General features: G+C 39.1%; 1 protein-coding gene across 1 annotated transcript; it reads right to left on the bottom strand.

The window, feature by feature from the left end:
- Positions 1 to 4,296: 4,296 nt before the first annotated feature.
- Positions 4,297 to 15,223, bottom strand: LOC127352976 (guanine nucleotide-binding protein G(i) subunit alpha-1). The gene is made up of 9 exons (XM_051381893.1): positions 14,698 to 15,223; positions 10,960 to 11,002; positions 9,880 to 10,021; positions 8,159 to 8,316; positions 7,925 to 8,053; positions 6,942 to 7,071; positions 6,701 to 6,854; positions 5,453 to 5,645; positions 4,297 to 5,353 (listed from the first exon to the last, which is right to left on the bottom strand). The coding sequence occupies exons 1-8, from the start codon at positions 14,813 to 14,815 to the stop codon at positions 5,455 to 5,457; spliced, it is 1,065 nt and encodes a 354-aa protein (XP_051237853.1). The 5' UTR covers positions 14,816 to 15,223; the 3' UTR covers positions 4,297 to 5,353; positions 5,453 to 5,454.
- Positions 15,224 to 16,359: the final 1,136 nt, after the last annotated feature.

Raw genomic sequence — 16,359 nt, 5'->3', positions numbered from 1 at the left:
TAACTTCAGAACCAAACTAAATGTTAAATTAGCTGATGCTGCTCTTCAAAAGGAATGAAAAATCTGGCACCTTGTAGCTTTTTTTTATAACACAAATAGTATTTTTGTGTGTACAGGACACCACATTTTTGTCCCGTGCTCATTTAATCTATATCTGGAGTATTTCACTATTTTGGACCTTCCTTTGTGAGTAGAAGTAGGATAGAAGAACAAAAAATATCAGCTGTCAAAGCTTTGAGCTGGAGCTTCTAAATTTGGAGTCACTTCAAGCAACTCATCGCCCCTGAGATTTTCTCTTGATGGCATACAGTAGTAGCTCTCAGTGTCTGTGTGGCTGCTCACACGTTGACGAGTGTTGGGAGGAAGTTGCGTTTACACAAGCTCCTAACAGCATTGTAATGAAGTCCTCTGGCGTCATTGTGGTTGTATGAAGGCTTCAGAAACAGTACACACCTTTACTTTTCTCTTAAATCTATGAGGCTGCAACAACTCCATCACATCTTTCACAATCTGCCAGAATATTCATTACAGTTGTGGTGAGGTGTGATTGTGCACAGCAGAAGCATCCACAGAGGCTTCATCAGACCGTCTGTAAATACATTTGTGACTGTTTGTGAACACTGGGTGGGGGAGGAAGCTGAGAGAAAGGGATATTACTTTATATCATCATTATAGACAGGAAGTAATGAGCATCCTAAAGCAGACTGCCAACAACAGAAGGCAAAAATACAATAACACGAGGCAGTCTGCACGCTCAGAGGGGGAATTTCAATAGAGATTATATGGATTTAGCACACTGCCTCCCTCATTGACTCTCTGCTTTGTGCATTTTCTGTTCTGGAAGAAATGCACACTAAGTTGTTTTTATTGCTCGGCACAGACAGAGGAGAGCGGGGTCACCTTCACACAGACCCCCTCAACAGGGCCAACAGACTCCTCCCGTCTTTAACGTCTTTATTTTATTCCACAGATGTGCGAGAGCTCAGTGAGAGGAAATCAACCATGTTGTAGACGACCATGTTAACTATTATCTATTGAGACAGTAACAATATTTGGAAGACATTTTAAACTTTTTAATTAAATACACAACACAGTGGCACCAGTAAGGAACACGATGGAGTGCTGGACTGGAGGAGCAGTTAAAAATCTGCACTCACACTCACACACACACACACACACACACACAACACACATAGAGAATAAGTTAATTAGACTGAATAGCTTCAGGGAATTGGCAAGTAAATCATGTTGGCTTTTTCTCCAAGCCCACAATGAAATTTAATTATGAAGTGAAACTTGTGATGGCAGAGTACACCTGCAGAAAGTCCAGACTGACTCCAAACCAAACCACTAAGTCTTCCTCACTAGAGCCTGAGTGAAGCCAAGCTGATATCAGCTGACCGCTATCAGTGTTTGTGTTGGCCAATAAGTAGAGACTTAGAAACACTGACGGCATTACTTTATCCACCAGAGAGTACTGAAGTTTATTTTTTAGACAGTAAAACACCCAGTTCAGTAAATATCTTTAAATTATTCTTTAAAAAACTAATTTGAAGCTGCGCTAATCAGTATTTTTATCTCTAAGGAGGATTTTAATGTCTTCTGGCTCCTTGTTTTGGTTTCATGGCCCACAGTTGTCCTGTTTTGGTTAAGTCGCACTGATCTCATCGGTGTCGTTTTCAGCATAAAAGCTCTAATAAAGCCGTTGATCGCCACCTGGCAGACAGACACAGTCAGCAGCGAGCTGGTGAACATTTAGCAAAACCAAAAAATAGTTGTGTTTTATGTGGGATTATGTGAGTGCTTCTTGTTTGGTGCAGTAACTTCCTGGAGTCTTATTGTTGGTGTAGGTGGAGTTTGTTGCTGTTTGACAGTCAGGCTAATGGTTTACCCCTGTTTCCAGTCTTTGTGCTAAGCTATCTAACATCTGCAAGCAGTAGCTTCATATTTACTGATGAGAGTATGGAGGACATAAACGGCCAAAATACAAAGTAAATAAATAAATGAATATACTATTAACTGCACCAAAAATCATATTACAGACAAATATAGGCATTAAATCTAATATGACATAAATTATATGATTTTTCTGTTTTAATTTGCTATGTATTTATTTACATTCCCATTTAATTTATTATTTTTTCACCAATGGGAGAATATTGCATAATAAAGCAAAAATACATACAAAAAAGTTCAAACAAGACACAGAAATAATGAATAAATTAAAAAAAGAAAATTAAATGGGAATGTACAAAAAACAAGGGGATGAATACAAAAGTAAATTAATATATAAGCAAATTAAAACTATTACTACATCACTTTATGTAATATTCATAAATGAATTAATGCCTATATTATATTATATTATATTATATCTATATATATAAAAACAAGGCAAAAGTTTTTTTTCACTCTGACTATAATCCTCACACACACACTGACACTTTATTATAATATAAAAGCTCACACATAGTTTATATATTCTTTCTCATCTCGTCTTCTCAGATGTTTTAAATATGGAGTCTATTAAACCAGGACTGCTGATCAAAAACATTAGCTGGTTATTACACAAGAGCTTCTTTAGACAAGATATAAGGTTTTGAATTGGACTCCTTTTTACTTTGACTCCCTGGTCAGCTGCAATCTGCAGTCATGTGCAGTTTGATCACCATCATTAGCATCATCATCCTCTTTCTTTCCCTTTTTCTCCCTCAACTACACCTTCATTTTGAAGAAAGCTTCATATCCAAACTGTTTGATCTCCCCGAGAGGGCTTTGGGGATTAGCTAAATGACTCTGCAGTTAGCTTTTAAATCACACAATGCCTCCCAAAAATAGTGTCCTCTCAGCTAATGCCTAATCATTGTGCTTGAGCAGTGATGGCTTAGCTAAGACTGAAAGACAGGAGTCAGCCTTGGCACTGCTGTGACCCATTTGTAGGATGCTGTTTGCCATCATCTTGGTGTGTATACGACGTGTATAAAAATAAAAAATGGACTGGAATAAGACAGTTGTTCTGATAAGCCTATCACTATCTCTAAACTAATTCCTTTAGCAGTTGATCGGCTCATGAATACTGGACAGGATTCTGCGCCACAGTTCTTGCTTTAAATCACCACAGCTTGGAAGAAAATCACTCTCTCAGTTCAGGATTAATTAGTCCTAATCTTGGGGCGTTTCCAATGGAGATTTTATATGAAAGAACCCCATACATCTTTGTCAGGAACAATCTATGTTAATTATATTAGAACTGGTGATTAGATTTCCCTCAGTTGTCTCCTTTATGACCATCAAGCAGCAATCAGTCTTGGTCATTACAGGCAGTTACTCAGTGTGACCACTAGAGGGAACTATTTACTATTGAATAGTTCTGGTAGATGTCCCCCCTCCACTTAAAAAATGTTTCACTGTGCAGAATGATTTATGTGAAGAGACTTGAAGGCTGTTTTAATATTAATCTGCTGTAGGTAGTTTTTAAGTTAACTTAGACAAATGTGCTGTTGAAATATAAGCTTGTAGGACACATACATTAACAAATGCACTTTCTAGTGAAGCCAGAGACTTCCTGTGTGCAACAGTTCAACTTTGACAAGAACATACATATTCATAGATTCCTGGACTTCTCAGAGAGACAGAGCAGTTTTACTTTTAAGAATTTTAAAGTAGTTTATTGATTATAAACTGATATGTTGTTTTTATACATCTTTGAACATTTCTACAGGGATTTTTCTACAACTACTTTCCCCCAAAGACTTCATTAACGATGCAAACATATATCCATTTCAGGCTTTCTGCTGCTCACTGTACCAAAAACTAAGAAAAAGGCATTAAGTGAAGCTGCTCTCTGTAGTTTCAGATCCAAACATAAACAGTAGTTTGATATTTTTAGTTTTTACTTAAACTGTAGAACACATTTCATGTAGGTTAACATATTTAATTTATCATCAGGGTATAAGATGGTCAAATAATAACTTTCAAAAGCAACTTCATGTTTTGTAGGTCTGCAGTGATACATCAACTAACCTGCGATTATTCTCTATTAATAATATTGTCTAAAAAATGACACATTAGGGAAAAGTATCTATTAAATGTGACATGAAAAGGTCTTTAAAAGATAAATATTAAATTTACATTGAAACAAAACAGAAAAAAATGCTACTTCTGACACCGGAGTCGAAGAACATTTGATATTTTATCTTTAAAACAATCAGTTGCTCTATCGGTCAAATGTTTTCCTGTTAGTAGAAACAAAAACATTCACACAGACAAAAAAAAACACCACATGAGAGCAAAGTGTTTATTGCATAAGTTGCCATGGTTTTACCACAGCAGCTCTTTTATTAGCAAAATCATGGAGATTAGTCCACTAATGTGCCCGTCCAATGACAACAGAGGGTTGGGGTATAGGGGGGATATGTAACTTGAAACCATCACAGATCATGATCAATAACAGTGCCACCTAACCGTCTGTCTACGCACTGAACACAGATCTACATATGGTCCTACTGTCTGCTACAAGGCCGCCATTGGCATCCTCTTATCAAAGCTTCTCTTTACGTGATTCAATCAGGAATGTTACAGTTTGTAGCGGCGCACCAACAACGTGCACTCATTAATTAGAGAGAGTAGCTTTTTTCTTTTTTCTTTTTGGTCGATTAGAAAAATAAAACTTTGATAGAGGATGACAAGTAGAGGAATAAAGTCCCTTTGTTTTATATTGTGCAAACATTCTCTCACACACACACACACACACACACACACACACACACACAATCACGCACACTCTCAGCACACATCCGAAAAGGTTTACGCACAGCTCTCACAGTATGTCAGAGTGAATTGGTCTACAGAGTGACTTGGTCTTGCTTGTTTGTCCAAGGAGGCAAAAGTTATGCGACAATGAAATAATCAAAGAAATAGATTATATGGACTGCAGAGGGTCGGGGGTCGGGGGCTCAACATCTACATAAACCTAACATCTAACTCAACAAAAAAGGAAACACTGCAACTAAGGCATGCAAGGCACAAGCACCTACAAACAAAAAGACAAAAAAGTGTTCAATCATGGACCAAAAAAAAAAAAAAAATGTCAAAGCCCCCCTTTTTATATAAAAATAATGATAATAAAGGTAAAACAAGCACATTTTAAAAACCGTGAAAAATCCCCCGCCGCAGACAGTTGTACAAATACTTTACACAAAATGTTTTTTCTACACACCGTCTTTAAAACTTTTAGAGATGAACATAAGTTAATAAGAGGTTAAAAGTGACATTCTCAGCAGGGTCCCTGAAGTTCCCTCCAGTCCGAGTCCCCTTGAACAAAGTCACTTGGTAAGCCGGCCGACCGGGTCGCCTGAGCAGAAAGAAGAGAGCAAACAAAAAGACGCCATGATTAGAGGAGACAAATGTGACAAACCCACAGCAGCTCGGCCCTGGAAGCGGCAGGCGTTACCTTTAGAAAAGGCCGCAGTCCTTCAGGTTGTTCTTGATGATGACGTCAGTGACGGCATCGAACACGAACTGCACGTTCTTGGTGTCGGTGGCACAGGTGAAGTGGGTGTAGATCTCCTTGGTGTCCTTCCTCTTATTCAGGTCCTCGAACTGGCACTGAATGTAAGCGGCTGCCTCCTCGTAGGTGTTTGAGCCTGAAGGAGGACATAGGAGACACAATTAGGAGACGCGCAGCACTGATGGACACCAATAAATTGTCGGTCAGCGGACTGGTTAGCAAAGGCACAGGTTTTTGTGTTTGCTGCATTAAAACTTTTACATATTTTTTGTTATCTGAAGCTGATTTACATGGAGGGTCTCTATAACATAGCTCTATATTTTATTATCTTAACCTACCCATCTTTAATTGTCGTATCTACATCATGTCAATAGCTAGTAACACACTTTGAATTGCCTTTGATTTGTTTTAAAAAGATGCTATATAAATAAACTTTAATTATTTGATTCCTTGCTTTCTCCATTAAAACACCTCTAGACAAATATAATTTTGCATGCACACTTATTGTATGCAAAGTAAGGACATTTCTACAAATGTTCTTCACAGTTTATACAATGACTAAGATATGGAGAGGTCGTTTATCTTTTGCTCACACAGAATCTGTGTCAAACAGGCTTCGATTTTGATGACACGTTCACATCTGTGAAATACGGGTATCAATAAGATGCATTGTTAAAACACGTAAAGCAGCCCACACAGTTCAAGAGTGCAGAGCAGAGAGGATGAAGAAATATCTTTGTGTCAGCTGTAGAGATTGCCACACCTTTGAGTCGGCAACAAGGGGCTATGGATGGCTGAATGTGACCTCAGTTTAAAGTCCAAAACCAATCACCACTAAAAAAAACTGTTTAACCCCAAGTTTCTACCCCTAGGGGTAGATTTTTTTTATTTTGCAGATATTTCAGACAAGCTTTCAACTTATTCACTGTCGGGCTTCCTGGGTCAAACCCTCCGGGGGCTTTAAGAGCTGTAAAACATTATTTATGATTTAAATGACCTTGTTTTACCATTCCTAAAACCTTTAAAAAAACAGGTCCTGAGTTGAGACGGTATGACTGAAGACATTTTGTTTTTAAGGGCTGAAGGTCTGCTGGTCTGTTCATCTTGATTGATAAACAAAATTGAAAGTTAGATTTCATCTACCAGGTCCTAAAGTTGCACCTGCTCTGTTAATGTATGCGTCTCTCTCACCTGCGTATTCTGGGTAACAGATTGTGAGAGGGCTCTTTTTGATCTTTTCCTCAAACAGGTCCTTCTTGTTGAGGAAGAGGATGATGGAGGTGTCTGTGAACCACTTGTTGTTGCAGATGGAGTCGAACAGCTTCATGCTCTCGTGCATTCGATTCTGAATGAGAGGAGAGACGTGAAATGGTAACCAACCAGAGAAGCTGCATGAACTGATCAGGGTATTGAAAGGTCTGAAAGGTCTTACCATCTCCTCATCCTCAGCCAGAACCAGATCATAGTCACTCAGGGCCACACAGAAGATGATGGCAGTGACTCCCTCAAAACAATGGATCCACTTCTTCCTCTCTGATCTCTGTCCGCCTACATCAAACATCCTGCAGAAAAGATCACAGATAAACATTAAATACCACACAAACTAAATATTCACTAATTAAGATGAATCATTCAGTCACTGATTATAACTCCATATTTATCTGTAGCTATGGTATATTATGATTTTCTTCAATATTTTTGGGGGATTTTCATTGTCTTTAATCCATGGTGACAGCTGAGGAGTAACAGAAAAGCGGAGAGAGAGTGAGAGGAGAACATGCAGCACAGGGCCACAGGCCGGCGTCGAACCCATGGTCGCAGCCCCGGCACATGGGGCGCCAGCTCCACCAGGCGAGCCATCTGGGTGCCCGTAGCCATAGTATATTATGAGGAGGATCCTTGGACATAGGACTCAAAGCCTTTCCACCTCTACTGTCACTTTACTGAAGTGTAGATTATTTCATAACAATTTTCTAACTCCATTATCTACATTTGATTCAAGACCTGGGAATGTTTGGTCTGTCAGTAAGCGATTTGTTTTCAGTAAAGTAAAATCAATCACAAGGATAAAGAGGAAATAAATGTAAATTGACATAAAAGCCTTATTATTAACATGTTTTTTTTAGAAGGGATTAAAAAGATGAAAGAGATTTAGCAAGCCTAGTTTCCTCAGGTAGGGCATGTACAAGCTCCCTAGTAGAGAAAGCGCAGTCTCATTTAGTCTTGAGGCTGAACTGTGGAAATAAGCCTGGGGACATGTAGGAAAATGATGTCCCCATTCTTAATCCTGCCTACTAAACTCTGACTGTTCAATTTAGATGTGGGTGGTGATTCCGAGCAAGGCCCAGACTAGAAGAGAAAACCACCAGTCATCATGTATATACAGCTAAATGACCTGGACTAACTGTTACTCACTTGAAGTGGAGGTCCTTGAAAGTGAAGTGTGTTTCCACAATACCAGTAGTTTTGACTCTGGTCCTCAGCACATCCTGCTGGGTGGGCACATAAGCACCGTGGGATATCCTGTCCAAGTCATTCAGGTAGCTTTAGCAAGAGGAAAGTCAAAAAGAGAGATAGATTGACACCAGGTTAAAAAAACAGTACAGTCCCACAGTAGTTTCCTCCAACATGTCAGTACAACCAACTCACTATGCTGCAGAGTCATTGAGCTGGTACTCCCGGGAGCGGCTGAAGCAGGCCTGAACTCCTCCATCTTTCCACAGCCGCTGAATGACCCCAGCTAGTTCGCCTGTCATGAAGCCCTCTTCTGCTGATCCAGCCAGGACGAACAGCTGCCGTGCATCATCCTAAAGAGACAAAGACCAATTGAAGTTATAATCCACAAGTTTTTTTCCATATAACTTAGTCAGTTTTGCTTTGAATGTGTGTATTTTACATTTCCTCCTCCCTGATACTTGAACTTCACACACTGACTGATACTGAATAACAATACAATACACGTGCATTAAAACAGAGACAAACATATATATTATTATTTTGGTAACAAATGTATACTACTATGTCTGTATAATTGCTATTGTTGTATGACCTGGGTCAGGTTAAACTTTCTCAGGGTCAGACTAGGGCAGGGTCATGACTTTGCTATCTTGGGAAAAAAATGGTTAACGGGACATTGTTGGGAAGCAGCAGGATTCTGTTTCGGGACAAATTAATTACATGGTATCGGATCATGCCCGACATGCGTACTTGCCGATACCTGATACCACATTTTAGTCAGTATCAGCAGAATTTCCAATACTGGTGTCGGAGCTAATGTTTACAGTGCATTTAATGACAAAACAAAGCAAAATTTAGGAGTATTGTCCCTGTACTTTTGGTCCAAAAGGTCCAATAAATAAATGAATATTAATTGACAGAATTTAGATTTGCAGTCATGTTTCTTTTGGAGGGGGTGATTTTGCTTTATTGAGAAGACAGCAGCGAGAGCCAAGAAAGGCAGTACTCGAATCCGGACCGCTGCGGTGAAGCCTCGGCCTTGTACACGCTCTACGCGGTGAGCTACCCAGGCGCCCCAGATTTGCAGTCCCTTTTTATACAATTACAGCATGAGCCCTCTGCCACTGACAAACACGCCTGTTTGGAGACAATGCCAGCGATGAATTAAAAATGACAAATTAGTTCAGTCCTTTTAGCCATGACACTTGCATTAAATTAGATTTCCAAAGCTACACAGTGTCTTAAGCAGGTCCTTGGCCAAAAATTGATAAGAGCATAAAATCTAGAAAGAAAAGCTTTGGGTCTAAAATTGGTCACGATGACAGAGCCAGGCCAGTCACGCTGAGGCAATGACTAAGCCTCTTGTTATGCCAGGGAAAAAAAGGCTTCACAAAAAGGAAAAGGTCTGTTTAGAAAAAAGAAGAAATAAAATACTTGGCAGTCTGCGCTGTATTTATTTGCGTCATGTGGTAATAACATACTATACTTAAACAAAAAAAACACCAAACCAATGAACACAAAGTCTCCAAAAATCAAGGAAAACATGTTGCTGATTAATACTGTAAAGCTCGTATTCGTATTGACAGGCAGCTCTTCTGTCCATGGACAAGCACTTTAAAAATGTCCCGATCAGCAGCACAGCTCTTGCCAACTGAAGGACCCACGGACAGTTCTCATGTCAGTAAGCAGCTGCTCTAATGAAGTGTTATGAATGTGATACTAAACCCCTACCAGCTCTTTCTGACCTGCTGCAGAGGAGGGAGTGAGAGGAAAATTGCCCAGCAGGGAAGGGTGACATATGACTAAGTAGTCGTTGCCCTTATACCACTGGGCTATATATTTGCACCGAAAGAAACAACTTTGTAATATCCCGAGAAACAGTGGAAATGCCAGCTTTGTCTCCCATCACTCACTGCTCTAGCTGCATCGGCAAAGTCAATCTTGAGGCGTCCCATCGCTCTGATGATGGCAATAATGGACTGGATGGTGTTGCTGTAGACCACGGCCTTGTACTGCTTACACTCCTCCTCTGAGTAGCCCGCTTCATGGATGATCCTGGCACACAGAGAAAGAGGACATTAGCACTTGTTCTTTACATTGTTTATTATGCTTGACTGACTTATTGGTTGTTGCACAAGCCCCGTCTTAAAAAAAAGGGGAACTGAAAGATATTTTGCAACCACAGCTTGAATTCAATGAAACCATACAATACAAATGTGTGTGATTATTTTAAACGGCTTTTAAATAGTTAAAGAGACAGTTAAAGTTACGTAAATGTATAAATCATAATTAAACAATGTGTCTCTAATTGTAATACTAAAACACTGAACTTTTATTGATCTAATATGGAAGGAATTGTAGCAGTGTTAATAAAAAAAACTCCCTATTCTTAATTGCTGGCATTTTTATTGTAAAAGTATTGACAAATGCCTGTATAGAGAGCAAATATTATGATATCTAATGCAAAAATGCTGTTTTCAGCCTTTCAAATATGGAGATTTTCTGTTTTTCTCTGTTTTATATGATATTAACCTGAATGTCCATTACCATTTACATGTTTCTTTATAGACCAAACAATTAATCTAGAAAATAACCATTAGTTGCAGTCTTATCGTGCTACCCACATTGGAAATCTAGTGTATAACAAGTAAACTACTTCCTGCTAGAAATCCAACTCAATGCTTCACCTTCAAAAGATTACAGAAAATTACAGTTATTTAATATAAAACTTGCCTGTGACAATGCAAGATGATGATGATGATGATGATGGTGTCTGATGTATCAATTTCCTGCTCACTACGGAGTAAAATACTGAGCCTCCATTATGTAGGGAACAGTGAGTGAGTGAACAAATGACTGATATCACACACACAGTGGAAGTGTTGGGTGATGAGGTGCATATAAGTGTGTAATTTGTTCTGTACGCAGTCTGACGTCAGCTGTGTGCCGTGGTCGGTGCGTCGTTAAATGTGATGTTGACCATCAAAACTTACTTCATCTGTTTAACGATCGTACTTTTTCCAGACTCTCCAGCACCTGAAACAGAGAAAGATTACATTACAGTCACCTGATGTTAATTATTTTAAGCATAAATCACAGACAAGTAGGTTCAGTATTCACTATAACACCCAAAGTTAAAGGCTGCTGATTAGTGTGATATAAAACACACCACAAGCAAATTTTTGTTAACTGTTTTCATATTTTCTGTTGAATAAAACGGGTTTGCTCTCTGACACCAAGCTTCTTTTATCTGTGTGAGAATACTTGAAGGGGTCATTCTAGTTTCAATGTGTTTCAGTTGTCAATAGAAAAAAACAAATCACAGTAAAATGATGTTTTCATTTTGTCAACGGTTTGTTTTTGCTCTGCTTCACATTCACTGACCGGCGACATGTCTGATAAGGGAATAAACCCCTCAGAAAGGGTCACTTTACCACACATTCATGTCTTTATTACAACAATCTTTGTAGTTTTTACTACAGTTACTTCAAGCTACATTGCCTGCATTTTTTACAGAGGTTACAATGATTTATTTTTTAAAGATATTATTTTGGGGCTTTTTATGCCTTTATTGTGACAGGACAGGTGAAGATAGACAGGAAGGTTGGTGTTGGTATTGAACCTGGGCCACTGCAATAAGGACTCAGCCTACATGGGGTGCACGCTCTACCAGGCGAGCTACCGTTTGGCCCAAATTTCTTTCACTTTTAACCCAAAACTAGATAGATATAGAATTCAAAACTACAGCAATTACTATTCACTGTGCCGCCAAAACACAACAATCATGCATAAACTGGTTAATTAATGGGCTGTGATGGCAGCTTAAATCCCCCCACCTATTTAGACCAATCTCTGCCAAACACACACAAGAAAGTGTTAACTTTAACCTGCAGCTTATCAGAAGCTACACTGTCACCGAATGCGGCGAAGAAGTGCCTAAGGCCCGGTTTAGCCAGGTCACAGTGCAATTGGATTAATCAACTGGATCCTCTTGGCAATGAGATTATTAACAGCTTAAACATCCCTGGGTTAGACACTCATGCTGCATCAGACTGGCTGGTTGGAGAGCTGCATCTCATATGGACCATTTGATTTGTGTGAGACCGATGCTATGTGAGGCAGTATGATGCCATCACAGCCTTAAAAAAATAAAAGGTAAAAGTTAATAAATATAATAAGAAATGTATAAATAATAAAAGGTATAAAACTGTGATTTTAATTATCCAAAGAAGTGTTTGGTACTTAGTCTCTCATACAGTTCCCCAGCTCCCTCTGAGATACAGGCATGTTTTCAGCTGAGCACACAACATTTTAATTACCTTTCCTCTGCAGGGACGCTCAGCTCCCCAGTGAAGAGAACTGTTCACCAATTCATTGTCCCATATGATAAACAGCCACACACCACAGACACAGAGCTAATATTACTGCAAACATCATAACACAAATTTAATTTCCAAAACACACACTCACACCTCACTGAGCTGCTGAAATTAAAGGGCTTAATGGATGCCAATTATGGCAAAAAAAAAAGGGGAAGAAGTGTCTAAAATGTGTCATAGAGGAAGTGTGTTTAATAGGGCTACACTGGCTGGACCAGGGAACACGCATTCCCCTCAGGCCATATGAGACGCAGATATCTCCCCAGTGAACAATAGACACCGTGCCTGCATCTCTCCTGTGCCGCCTTTTCTCTGCTACTGTACATGAAAATGCCGCTACACATAAACAAAGATCAATCTTTAGTATATCGCATTTGTTGAGAGCACAAACAGTCTACATCTGAGGCAGTACTCCTACTCAAAACACTCGTCTCAAGAGCATGTCATTTGCAGATTACTGCATTAATGCAAACATCCCCAGTGGGATGCCTGACAGAGCGGCAAACTGCAATAAGCACGTACGGTAAAGCTCTATTATCTCCGTCTTGAGCGCAGTATAAAAAAAAAAAGAAAGGCATCCAGCATTACAAACGTGAAAATTAAATACACCCATGTGTTGAAAGACATATGGTAATTTACCCACCATTAAACAACAAATCCATAAACCAATCCCGGACATCTCATGCAGGTGCTTGTGGGAATCGTGACACAAAAGGAACCACAACCATGAAAATTCAAATCAGGTCCATCTCAAATGACGCACAAACATACAAGAAATGACTGCTGGAGCAGAGCAATGTACAGCGTCTGTGACTCTGGTGAAGTCACATGTCTGAAAACAGAACTGTGATACCTGCGATGACACACACACACGCACACACGCACGCACACACGCACGCACACACACACCCCCACACCCTTTCCTGAGCAGAAATTAACTATAAAGACGCCGAATACTGTTGCATTTTCATAACAGCTTGTAGACTGCATTGTCCAGGCAGAAATCCAGTTAGCAGGCACTAGCTGTCTCTGTTGTGTGTGTGTGTGTGTGTGTGTGTGTGTGTGTGTGTGTGTGTACAGTGGGCCACAGATGCTTATTGCTGCGTAAGTTGCTATGCAACCTCTGGCCCGTCTTTTCTTGACTGAGACCGAGCAGCAGTGGCCATTAGCTGCCAGTAATATCAAGAATGGAGAGGTGTGGCAGTCTTGAAATAATGAAACAATCCCAGATAAAGCTGTGAGATTTAATCCTGATATAAAAGGGATGTGAATATGGATAATAGATAATAAAATTAGGGGAGTTTATATATCATCATGTGACTTTAATGTTGTGTTAACCATCTGCATTACAGTTGTGTGACAGGAGTTTTTGGACGTATTTGCCTGTTCTAGCTGACTGAAATGGGAGTGAAAGCTTCTGCCTGCTCGGACACCACATTCAAATGACCATATCAATGTGTTCCCCCTCAGGCACCCTCTCAGATAACCTCGTTTTGAATAAAATAATTGGATTACCATAAGCAGTACACAAAATAATCATTACATTGCTAATGTGGGTAATTCCTCTTTTTTGTTTTCTCCCCCTCCCTCAAGCCTTCCTCTTCATTCGCGTTTCCTCTAAACCAAAAACCACTTAACGTTAATAAAATAAAAACCCCCCGCACACACACACAAACTTTTAAATCAAATGGACGAACATTTGTTGAAAATCTGTTTAAAAATGTGAGCTAACTTCTTCCACATTGGCAGACTCGAGCCATCCGGCCTAAAAGTGCGTTAGTATTTATTTCATGAAACAGGAAGACAGCTTGCGACTGAACTTAAAACTGGAATAATGAAGACAATGTGAACCAACACCTACAACACTGTGTACATTTCACACACACACAAAAAAAACCACCTATTAAACGCGAACATCCACGCTTTATTGATTGATTGATTGATTGATTGAGCTTCTCGTCTGTGAGCTAACTAATCCGAGCTAGCGTCGGGTGTGCTAACGTAAGCTAAGCAGCTAATCGCTTAGCTAAATTAGCTCAGATAGAGGTTTGGAAAAACTAAAACCCTCCATTTAATCACTCAGCTGGGTGTTAATTAGCAATCTCAGGAGGAAAAGAAGCAAAAAAAGCACCACAAGAAGCGCCAACTTGTCCTTTATTTCCCATTTTTTAAAGTGTTTTAGCCACTTGCTAACCACCAAAGTTAAAACAACTTCTTCAACCGCAGCTCGCGTAAAACTTCAAACCTCAAAATCCAATTTAACATCTTTTAAAAACACGCTGGGTCGAGTTTTTACACACAAGGAAAGACCCTCTCCAGTAAATACACACCCCCACCCTCCCTCTCTCTCACCGAGCAGCAGCAGCTTCACCTCCCGGGCAGCCTTTTCTCCGTCGTCCCGCAGATTCCTGTCGATCATCTTGCTCCGCTCCTGCGCCGCCTTGTCGTCCGTGCTCAGAGTGCATCCCATCTTCTCCTCCTCACCTCAACTCTCCCGATTAATTAATCAATAAATACAAAATTAAAATAAAAAAAAACCCAGCTCTGCAAAAAAACACAACTTCCAAGCTAGGGCATGCAAAGGCTACCGAGCTTTAGCATCCAGCGAGTGAGTGAGGAGGAGGAGGAGGAGGAGGAGGAGGTCTTGTTTCTCCAACACGCCCTTGCTCCCCTCTTTTACACGTCTCTAATATTGTAGTTAGTTGACCACAAAGCGCGGATTTCGCTTTAGCTGGCTCTCCTGTTTGCGTTTCAGCGACTCAGAGGAGCCGAGCGGAGCCGGTATCAGTGCCAGAGGAGGACGGGAGGAGGACGGGAGGAGGACGGGAGTGGACCGCAGCGGAGGGGCTCTGAAACGGTTCGCTTCCTGTTCTTCCTTCGCACGTACCTGTGAACTGCGCATGCGTACAAGTCTAGCTTCTTTCAAAATGTTTAAGCTTCTTTTTTTTTTTTTTTTTTTTTTCTCGCGGAGCCGACTGCCGAGGTTTACTCACTGGTCCAAGAAAACAGAGGAATGTATATGTGGAAACCCGTTACCGCCAATGTGAGGAGAGAATTACATTCTGGAAATCATTATAATGAGAAATATTGACTTAGTATCTCAAAATAATGAGAAACTTTCTCAAAATATTGACTTAATATCTCAAAATAATGACTTAGTATCTCAAAATAATGACTTAATATCTCAAAATAAAACAATGACTTAATATCTCAAAATAATGACTTAGTATCTCAAAATAATGACTTAATATCTCAAAATAATGACCAACTCTCAATATTTTGACTTAGTATCTTAAAATAATGAGAAACTTTCTCAAAATAATGACTTAATATCTCAAAACAATGACCAACTCTCAATATTTTGACTTAGTATCTCAAAATAATGAGAAACTTTCAATATTTTGACTTAATATCTCAAAATCATGAGAAACTTTCAATATTTTGACTTAGTATCTCAAAATAATGAGAAACTTTCTCAAAATATTGACTTAATATCTCAAAATAATGACTTAGTATCTCAAAATAATGACTTAATATCTCAAAATAATGAGAAACTTTCTCAAAATTTTGACTTAGTATCTCAAAATAATGAGAAACTTTCTCAAAATATTGACTTAATATCTCAAAATAATGACTTAATATCTCAAAATAATGACCAACTCTCAAAATATTGACTTAGTATCTCAAAATAATGAGAAACTTTCTCAAAATATTGACTTAATATCTCAAAATAATGAGAAACTTTCACAAAATATTGACTTAGTATCTCAAAATAATGAGAAACTCTCAATATTTTGACTTAGTATCTCAAAATAATGAGAAACTTTCTCAAAATATTGACTTAATATCTCAAAATAATGAGCAACTCTCAATATTTTGACTTAGTATCTCAAAATAATGAGAAACTCTCAATATTTTGACTTAGTATCTCAAAATATTGACTTAATTTCTCAAAATATTGACTTAATTTCTCAAAATATTGACTTAATATCTCAAAATAATGACCAACTCTCA

The sequence above is a fragment of the Dicentrarchus labrax genome, unplaced genomic scaffold (assembly GCF_905237075.1).
Source record: "Dicentrarchus labrax unplaced genomic scaffold, dlabrax2021, whole genome shotgun sequence".
In the NCBI taxonomy this organism is placed as follows: domain Eukaryota; kingdom Metazoa; phylum Chordata; class Actinopteri; family Moronidae; genus Dicentrarchus; species Dicentrarchus labrax.
The sequence above is the reverse complement of the archived record's forward strand: the minus strand, read 5'-3'. Positions and strand labels throughout refer to the sequence as shown.

Excerpts from the sequence above, each read along its gene's own strand:
- LOC127352976 (XM_051381893.1), bottom strand. The coding sequence starts at position 14,815 with ATGGGATGCACTCTGAGCACGGACGACAAGGCGGCGCAGGAGCGGAGC. Across the intron at positions 8,317-9,879 it reads TTGCCGATGCAGCTAGAGCA|GATGATGCACGGCAGCTGTT; the intron begins GTGAGTGATGGG and ends TTGTCTCTTTAG. Across the intron at positions 8,054-8,158 it reads CTCAATGACTCTGCAGCATA|CTACCTGAATGACTTGGACA; the intron begins GTGAGTTGGTTG and ends CTCTTGCTAAAG.